General features: G+C 42.5%; 1 protein-coding gene across 1 annotated transcript in view; it reads right to left on the bottom strand.

The window, feature by feature from the left end:
* Positions 1 to 769: 769 nt before the first annotated feature.
* LOC311023978 (granulocyte colony-stimulating factor receptor-like) overlaps positions 770 to 9,813 on the bottom strand; it is an 11,087-nt gene continuing 2,043 nt past the window's right edge. The window contains exons 2-17 of the mRNA XM_084026121.1: positions 8,804 to 8,887; positions 8,065 to 8,139; positions 7,663 to 7,947; positions 6,840 to 6,972; positions 6,489 to 6,655; positions 5,451 to 5,620; positions 4,848 to 4,998; positions 4,514 to 4,596; positions 4,183 to 4,390; positions 3,915 to 4,103; positions 3,654 to 3,755; positions 3,291 to 3,437; positions 3,081 to 3,221; positions 2,734 to 2,830; positions 2,573 to 2,651; positions 770 to 1,546 (exon numbers count right to left, since the gene is read on the bottom strand). Coding sequence (XP_083882247.1) covers positions 1,067 to 1,546; positions 2,573 to 2,651; positions 2,734 to 2,830; positions 3,081 to 3,221; positions 3,291 to 3,437; positions 3,654 to 3,755; positions 3,915 to 4,103; positions 4,183 to 4,390; positions 4,514 to 4,596; positions 4,848 to 4,998; positions 5,451 to 5,620; positions 6,489 to 6,655; positions 6,840 to 6,972; positions 7,663 to 7,947; positions 8,065 to 8,128 — 2,496 coding nt within the window. The 5' untranslated portion in view covers positions 8,129 to 8,139; positions 8,804 to 8,887 and the 3' untranslated portion in view covers positions 770 to 1,066. The remainder of the gene's footprint in view (positions 1,547 to 2,572; positions 2,652 to 2,733; positions 2,831 to 3,080; positions 3,222 to 3,290; positions 3,438 to 3,653; positions 3,756 to 3,914; positions 4,104 to 4,182; positions 4,391 to 4,513; positions 4,597 to 4,847; positions 4,999 to 5,450; positions 5,621 to 6,488; positions 6,656 to 6,839; positions 6,973 to 7,662; positions 7,948 to 8,064; positions 8,140 to 8,803; positions 8,888 to 9,813) is intronic.

Genomic DNA, 9,813 nt, shown 5'->3' with positions numbered 1-9,813 from the left:
TACACACTGATGTAGCTAGTTGATGCTAAATCATTGAGAATAGAACACAAACAATGTAACGTGATCTACCTGCAAAACAGAGATTATAAAAGTTTGCCAGCTAAGCTGCTAGGTCTCATTTTTTCCTCAGTAAAATAATGTATGATGTCTTTTAATAGGCTATAGATGATGATAGCATCTAGCAATGTCTCCTACCTCGATTTTCGGGTGGTTGGACTTTAATATGTCGCTTCAGGTTAGTTGTATTTTTTCCAAAAGTGTTTTATTTATTGAAGTACATTCTTGTCTCTTCTTTTTTCATCAACAATATTGAATATTATTGAAGTCACAGTCAATGTTGAAGGACGTTGGTGCCATCTCGCCATTGTATCGTCTTAGTCATGGAAAAGAGGTTGTTGAGATATTTAACACTAGATCAGTTGTAAATGTGTGTAAATCAACCCATGCTCCAGGACATTGTGCTCCAGACCACATGACAAACAACACTTTGAACTTTAACCACTAAGAAGTACATGTTGGTAATTAACCATCATAATTTCCACCCTTACATGCTGCTGCAGGGAATGGGAGCACTATGTGAGTACTTATATATTGTCTGGGTCACGCACAGTGAAGGACTGATTTGTGAACCAAACCCAACGTGAGTTTTTGCCTTTAGTCTGATTGAGTGATTGCGCTGCGTTGCGTGATCATTTTACCATATTAAATCAAATCCATTAGCTTGTTGTGGAGAACGATCATCGATGGGAAAACCTTTTTTCCTGTCTTTATGCAATTTAATTATTTTATTCAACTGAATTGTTTTAACTACACTGTAAGCATTAAAAAACAACCACATGATCACATTTTCTTCAGTAAAAAAGTGTATTTTTTAAAAGCATGACATTTACAAAGAATGGTACGAACAAAGTACAAAGGACATTAAAATCATAAATATAATACAGATTTAACATTCACCCATTCACACACTGATGGCTGAACTAACACATTCACACACTGATGGTATGTTGGACAAGGTCACATGACAAGCAGAAAATCCTCATATTATCAGCAAAGTACATTCGTTTTAATCATTTTCAGTATCATTCATGGCTAATGCGCGTAGAAAAGGAAAGTCATCCCACAGAATTCCTGGTTCCGCCCCCCCAGCTTCACAGTCGTGGGACGGTCCAAAAAAGCACTGCTCACTCGCCGTCCCATCGGTCGCCATGTTCTGGTAGCACTTTGGCGTGAATGCGTCTTCGGCCTCCAGGAGGGGCTGCGTGGACTCGGACCGCAGGTAGACATGCGAGTCTTTAGGCGTGGGGCTGTTGCACGGACCGGAGAAGATGACGGTGGCGTACGGGACGGAGTCGCTGTTTGAGCCCGAGTAGCCAGGGATGAACGGCGAGCCGCAGATGGACTCTCCCAGGTCGCTGGTGTCCTCGGCGCTGTTGAACCACGGGTCCTGGTCCTCTTTACTTAGTTTCCCAGGGATGTCCAGGAAGCTCAGGTGGGTCAGGTACTCCGGGTTGGACTCCTCGTCGTCCCAGTCAAGATGGGAATCCTGCAAACATCAATCTGTCATCAGTGTCTTTAAATTAGAGGTGGGTAAAAATATCGATACGGCAATATATCGCGATACTTTGTCGCCCAACACAATATCGATTTTTCAACTCCAAAGATCGATTTAAAAAAAAAAGATTCATGTTTAGACGCGTTGTGAATGCAGTACTTTATCCTTTTCATTTTATTTTCAATATTTATTCCACTGAATTTAATGGGAATTAATAAAATGGAGAGGCTGTTTTGAATGAAATAGTTTTGACTCAATTTGTCCTCTGATCGATATCATCTGATGTACATATACAGGTACTTGTGTTTTCATCTTTATTTATATCGTGATATCGTGATACGTATCGTATCGTGACCAAAGTATCGTGATACGTATCGTATCGTTCTTGCCAATAATCCCCCCTACTTTAAATAGTCAATTAGATACATGTAGGGCCTCTATCATACATTTACTTTCATTAAAGCAGCGTTTTTGTCGACTTGGAGGCTTTGGAACAAGTAAATAAACGAACAGTTGCTGGTTGACACATCCTGCACACATGGAGCGACATCATCACTCATTAGGAGTTGTGTTCATGGCCACCTGGCGAGTCCAACCTTCCCTCTGCTTTTAGCTCTGTTTTGGTCTCTTAACTCCCGAGGGAAACGTCTGTCTGTTTAGCTGATAAATGCTCCGCTGCTAACTTTGTCCGTCTGTCTGCCGTTCGGTGCTTGGCAGGAGGATTTATCCATGAAAACAGCTGCCGGCTGCGGCGGCTGGATGTTTGGTGGAGGAGAGAACACGGACACACCGTTCAAGGTTTTTTGTGAAGGGAAATTTGGTTGAAGAGATTATGTAAAACATACGTCAATACCTCGTGAAGAAACGTGAATTTTGAAGCTTGATTGCTAACAAGTGGCTAATGAGACAAAACGTATGACAAACTTGCCACATATCTTATTTTCTTTAATTATCAAAACAAATCTATCGAGGGAACCGTAAGAACATCCTATAACTACACAGGTGAATCTTCTTCACCTGTGTGGATTCGGACGTCCATCCCCTGATGCTGCTATTAGCCGGATCCGGAACAGCCGGCCAAAAACGCCCCTTCAGCCTGCAAAGGAAAGTTTCATGTATTTATTTCAGAATAAATGATATCACAGCTTCATAAGACAGCCCTTCATAAGCCAACTCACTTTTTTTGGTTGGAGAAAAATGTCATAACTATGAAGATGACCATCAATATCAGTCCGACGACGGACACAGTTAGAATCGCCACGACAACAACGGCATCTGAGAGGAGAGAAATGAACACAATCACATCCTCTTGATCTCTTTGCCATGTTCACAGAAAGCAACGGGTCACACGATGACACGGGTCACACGATGTAACGCTTACCCCTGGGTGATGTTGGGAATTTGAAATTGTGTTGACTCTTGAAATTTTGAGCGTATTCTAGTCCTGCTCAATGTGTTAAGTGTCCTGAGATGACTTCTGTTGTGATTTGACACTATAAATAAAATTGAATTGAATTGAACCAACCAAAGGCCTCGGTTTTGAAGTTAATCGTTGAGCCGTTGAGGCTCCCCCCGAACGTGCTGACCATCAGGAAAGACTCGTACAGGGACACGGCGTTGAGGTCTTTCAGGATCACCCTCCTCTCCTCCGGGTCGGCGTTCACCACTGCAAGACAGATGATCAGATCACATCCTGCAACGTAAGAAAATGACTTAATGACGGCCTCTAACCTACCGTGAATGGGACCCTCGTTATCCCAGTAGAAGACCTTGTAGTTCTGGATGATTCCATTCCTTTGGTCCAACGGGATTTCATCCCAGACGAGCTCGATGTGCGACTCCCAGATCTTTTTAATTTGGATCTTTGGAACCACGGCTGGAGCTTTAACAAAAAAAAAGAAAAAAAGAAATATGGTTCTGGGATGAGTGACTGTGCTCATGATGAGTAATTACTCATTTCTATCCACAAGGGGGCATCATTCCATCACGTATCAGCTGTTCCTCATAACTCATGATTTTGTCTCTTTTTTCTTCCACTTCTTCAAAGTGGAGGCAGCCCTGCCTGCTCTGTGTGATCCTCTCTGTGTCTTTGACGTACCCTTTTGTCTGGAGTAGGCATCAACAGTCTGAGGAAGGCCGATCCCATCCTTAAACCTGGGATACACAGAGATCCCGTAGGGCTTGTAGGGCTCAAAGCCGCCTATTGATGAGAGTGAAGAGGTTACAGCGAATCAGCGCCTCTAAGCTACGGAGGAGCGTGTACAGGCACAGGAAGAAGAAGATCTCATATACCAGTGAATAGATTAGGAAAACCAAATAACAGGGTATGTGAAATAAGAAGACTGATCCTAAAACATACCTGTTATAAGAAGGCGTGTCTGGTTTCTGTCCGTTATTTCAAACCGGGTGAGAGAGAGGTCCGTTTGTAACGAAGGTCTCCATTCCACCACGAAACCAGTGAGACTGGAAGAAACCAGGCTTCTCCACTGGACCAGGATGGATCTGTCATCCTGAGGAATCACTGTGACGTCTGATATCACTCCACTGGCTATAGACAAGAAAAAGATGAGATGTATTAAACTGCACTGACATCTGGGACGATTCTGTGAACCAGTATGAGGTTTTACCTTTAGGTAGGTGCATGGGAACTTCAGTGGGGGAGGATTTCCCTGCTGCATTTACAGCACTCAAGTACACTTTCTTTGCTCTCCTGGGAAGCTGGAAAGTACAATGATTCCCCGACGTGGAGCACAGCTTTCCATTTACACCCGGCAGCTTTTTCACCGAGACAATGAATGACACATTCTGGCCGTTGGCGTGAAATTGTTTTGATGGCTAAAGCGGGGAAAAAAGAAGCGAGAGAGCATTTTAAAAGGCAGGCGTCACACACTCGACCGGAGCTATAAAAGGAAATGCTGTCATCCCTGTCGAGCAACATGTGACGTGTGATGAGCGCACCTTCCAAAACAAGTGCACGTTGAGCTGCTTGTGCACGTTATCCCCCGATACCTTCGTCCAGGAGTCGAGGCGTCCGGTGGGAGCTGCAAGAAAGAGACGGCTGTCAGCTCGGCGGCTCGTCAAAAGCCTGCACTTCCCCTCCTCACTCTTTAAAAACGTTGCTATACGAGGCAGGTGTATGGATTCGGTGTGCGTCAAGAACTCAATACATCAATTCAGCCTGCGCTAAAGCAATGGGAGACGTGGAACATGGCATTAGCATATATTGAAAAAGAGCAGGAAATGGAAGAAAAGGCGATAAGATGAAGAGTGACTGATTGCGTCCGAGCCCTACCGGTCTCCAAGGTGACTCCGGTCCGGCTGGCGCTCCACTCGCTCCAGGGGCTCTGCTGGTACCGGACTCTGATCTGGATGAGATACTGAGTCCCGTGGAGGAGGCGGCACTGGTCCACGGATCTGGTTGGTCTCACCCGGTTCACCAGGATCTACGGTACGACCCAGAAACAGATATGACGCTACTGCATGATGGCTTGTAGATACTTAAAGGTTGAGTAGGTGATTCTGTTCACAAACACTTTCTGTGATATTACTTGGAATCCTCATAACATACGGATAGCAATGAATGTCAGAGCATTTAATGTAAATGCTCTGACAAAAAAATTAAAAAAAATAAGTCATCTGTGGCCGTGGAGGGACTGTAAAAATCCCGTCCAATCAAAAACGTCGGGCCGGAGGAAGTAATTGGACGGCCTGACTGTCTGTCGATTACTTCCTGATTGCGTACTCGTTTGGCGTTCTGGGGGAGGAGCTTTGAACAGAGGTCTGAACAAAAAGGGGCGGGACATTGGCAGTCAAGTCAAAATCTCTGTGGTTTTTCCAAATGACCTACTCACCCTTTAAAGTTTCAGTTTATTGTGACGCTGGTACTTTTACTCACCGCTCGTTCGCTCCGTTGGCCGCCGTCAGCAGTCCTGAGTCGGACTTCCAGGTTCAGCCGGTAGTCACGCATCCACGCCTGCTGCTGAGACAAAGTCCAGCTCAGCTTCAGGCAGCCGAATCTTTTAGGCACCGCTTGTATCTTCAAAATCGTCGGTGGGTCAAACTTAGCTGGAATAAAACAACAAAAAGTTTCTCATTTACCATTTCTATCAGTGCAGAAAAAGTTCAGACTAAATTCATTCATTTAGTCAGATTTCTTCCCTAAAAAATAAGTAATGAGCAATTTAAAAAAAGAAGGTAATTTAACACTTAGAGTCGATCTTCAGCTTCTTAAAAAATATAATAAAAAATATTCCATCTGCTCAAAGTAAAAGAAAAAAGAAGATATTTAACCCATTTCTCATGTTGTGACATCATGTTCCATCCGAGCAAACATGGTGTTTGGATTTGACTTAAATCCACTTCATTTTAACAACATTTAAAATAACATTATTTCTTTTTCTTTTGTCATACAAAAGGAGGAGGCGTTGACATTTCCAGCTACATGGAAAGCAAAAGTATACGCTGTAAAATAGGTAAAAATAAGTTTTATTGTGCAGTGCACATATTTGTTTTTCATCCCGATGAGGAGTGTGGAAACACCTTCAAACCGTCGTGTTTTGTTCTGCAAATACATGAGAGGCACAAACTGTTACAACATTAGATTGTGAAATAAAATATATTATTAAAAGAGTACAGCACCAAATTAGCATCGCAGTCACGGAGTTTAAGCAGAAACAGATTGGATTTTTATTCCATGAATTCTTCTCCCTTGTCAAAACTTGGCCCCTACATTACCCACAATGCAACCCAACAGTTTGGTCAGAGAAATGTAGTAGAAAGACTTTTCACATAGTCAGCATTTGCTCCCAAACCACCCATAAATGTGTGTAAAATCCACAGTCCTCAAACAGGGGATAATATATATATATATATATATATATATATATATATATATATATATATATATATATATATAGTTTTCTGTATTTCCCACCTGCACCGACGGGTTCCAACACGATGGTCGCCGAGGTCGCCGCTCCCAGTTCGTTCTCCGCCTTCACGTTTATTTCCATATCTGAGAAGAGCACGAAGCCGGAGCGGGGGATGGCGTAGCGGCGGACTCCCGGCAGCAGCTCGTAGGTGTGGTTCTCGTTCGAGTCCCTGAAATGAGGAAATTACAACGCGGTTGTGCAAACTCACCAGCATGTTTTTGTAAATGACACCCTGAACGTTCCCGACACCCAAACAATGATGTTTCTGGGAAGTGCTCCAGTATATATATATATATATATATATATATATATATATGATATAATATTCCTGGCGTTTGGAGGCAGAACGTTACCGTATCTCGGTGTGGAGGGTGTACTTGGTGTGCAGGCGGGTCTCCTGGTTCCCCGGGTCCCACCTACAGGTCAGGGTGTTGGGGGTGGTGAGGTTCGTCTGACAGCTGAGGTTCTGTGGAGCTTCTGGTGGATCTGTGGATGAAAAGATCCATAAAGTTGTAATATTTTCAGTTTATTCCTATTTAAATGCATCAGTAATCACTTTTGACCTGGTGAAATATTTACATTATGTGTCCCAGTTTAATTTATAAGACATTTGCAAAGTATTCCAACTTTATGGGCGACCCTATATGAAGTCATTGCATGAGATAAAAGTTACACTGCATCTGGATCTAAGCATCATATGGGATAATACATAATTATAGTATGTTGCACATAGGATGTATTTTAGTTTTCATTGTATTTGGAATTATTTTAATAGTTTTATTAGTAGACGAATGCTTGCAGCGAGTTCCAAAACATCTTTTTTTTTTTTATAAATCTAAATATCTACTGATTTTATGCCCTTCTTATTATGTTTTCGTTGTTTTTGGGTCAAAAGAAGTTTAGAAAGTAATTCCTTTTGATGTTTCTTTCTTTTTTGCTTTTGCTGTAAACCTCTAAAACACGTCGCCGTCTACAGATCCTTTCAAAAGTGTCAGATCTCTCAAAAGAAAAGGATACTTTCATGTTAAAAAAGTGTTCAGTGTTGAAGTTTTACTTTCTAATTTCTTAGTTTATTAAACATGGTCAGTTCTTTCCTGGTTCTCACTGGTGGAACATGAACAAGCTGTGTTCATGAATTAAAGAACAAACATGCAGGAGAAGTTGAACTTTTCTCACATCCGGCTCTGATCTCCACTCCTCCCACCACGAGAGGAGGCGAGGCCCGGACCCAGCAGGTGAGGAACTCCCTGCTGAGGTTGAAGCTCGGTATGACCACCTCGGACACCCTGCCGCTCCCGTTGGCCGGGAGGAGGCGGTCCCCGAGGCGCCACTCTATGTGAACGTCTCCTCCGGCCACCAGGGGGCAGCCGTCTCTGATGACGCAGGCGGCTGCGACAGGTGACCCCAAAGGCACGACGGAGCTGGAGGTCCGGACCGTCGCACACGGCTGCACGTCGTCCTCTGACAACGAGAAGACTCATTTAGACGGGAGGAGAATTGAATGGTTTTATATCTCAGAGGGCGAAGGGAGGGAACGGTGTGATAACAATCGTATTTTCCATTTAGACGTGCACTCACCGCTCCTCGCTGCGTTCACAAACGCCACCAGCGTGACGAACACCGACACCAATGTGGATCTCATGATGATAAAACCTGTTAGGCAGCCAAAGGAATGCATTCTTTTTTAAATGACCAACTTTCATGCACTATGAAAAACAATATTTGAATTTCCTTTCCGGTGTGACGGAGGCGTTGAGAGTCGCATCAACAGACATCATCAACGTTGTGAGCGCTTGGCATGGCGGGGTATAATAATGCAATCCATAATGCAATCATATTTCAACGTGAACGGCCGGCTAGAGATCCGCTGCTTCACAACACAGTAGCAGAGAAAACCACGGTGCTGCAGGTGTTATGACATCACATGACTAAAAAACATGACGGCTTGGGTCCACATTATGTAAAATGATTACACAAAGGATGTGACATCCACGCGGTTGCAAAATGAAATTGAAATTCTGTCGACGGGAAGAAATAAAATGCAGCATCTCTCCTCTTATGTCGTTCTGTTAGAGGGATGAAACTCCTCCCAGCAGACAGGTAAGATCGTGATTGGTTGTTAGAAGGTAAGCAGCCTCGTTGGCCGTGAGCTGCATCGCTGATTGGTCGAGAATAACGAGCTGGAAGCCTGGAAGCTAAACCAGATGGGAGCGATCCTCAAGTCAACAACCTGCCTCTTAAAGTCAAGAATCAGCCGGGAACTTTGAAGTGCGTAAAATTCATTTTGAGTGTGTTTTTTCTTTCTTAAAATACTCACCATTACACAACCACGAAACGTGAAGATTCAACGAGACTCTGGTTTCCGAGGCAACGAGACGAAGGCATTTCCTTCACAGCGTTTCTGTGTGGGACGAGAGACGAAGCGGTGATTCAGCGGGAATAAAGAGGAAACGCTCGGTTTCTTTGTTTAAATGAAATGTCTCTAATAAAAGAAAAGCACATGTTAGTTTATCACATGTAAAACATCATTTTGCACCGAATCCACTGAATCTTCGTGATCTGGACAATCGTGAATCTCATCACGAGGGACTTGAACAAGCCGTCTAGCTCACTATCGTGGTAGAGAAGTGACAAATAGAGCCTGATTTTAAAAATTACAGGAAGTATCATGGAATAAAAAACACACCCTTTTTTAATTGATCATTTGTTTATGCAGGGACACCTTATAAATAGGATTATTTACCATTAAGATACATTTTTCACGAGAAAAGATGTCATAAAAAAAGTGATTCTAACATGTTTTAATTTTAAATATATTTTTATAATTATCGGGATAATATTGTGAATTAATTTTGGCCAGGATCATTTTGGCATGTAATGCATATATAATAAATATATTGACAGATATGGTTTATCACATGCAAAACATGATTTCCATCAAAGTCATTTATCAAACAAAAATGTTAAATGTTTGCTGTTTCCTGACGTTTACGATGAAATATTTGTTTTTTTTATTGTTGTTAAACAAAACAAGCCATTTAAATATCACTTTGGGCTCAAATGATTTAATCTCAGCTGATGAAATGTGTCGTCTCCAACATTTTAAGCCCTATTACATGTACAGAATATGTTTATTTATTCTGATTGAACGCCCTCTTTTACTTTACAGCGGATCAAATTTACTATTCATTATTTGGAGGCACCAATAAATCCAGCTGATAACAGAACTTGCATGTTAATAAGAGCTCAGTGTGTGTGTTATCTGAGAGAGAGTCAGATCACCCTGATTGATTTATCCACCGGATAAATCCACACGAACACGCACAC

The sequence above is a fragment of the Eutrigla gurnardus genome (assembly GCF_963514095.1).
Source record: "Eutrigla gurnardus genome assembly, chromosome: 14".
NCBI classification, from domain to species: Eukaryota; Metazoa; Chordata; class Actinopteri; order Perciformes; family Triglidae; genus Eutrigla; species Eutrigla gurnardus.
This window is presented reverse-complemented; position numbering and strand designations above follow the sequence as displayed.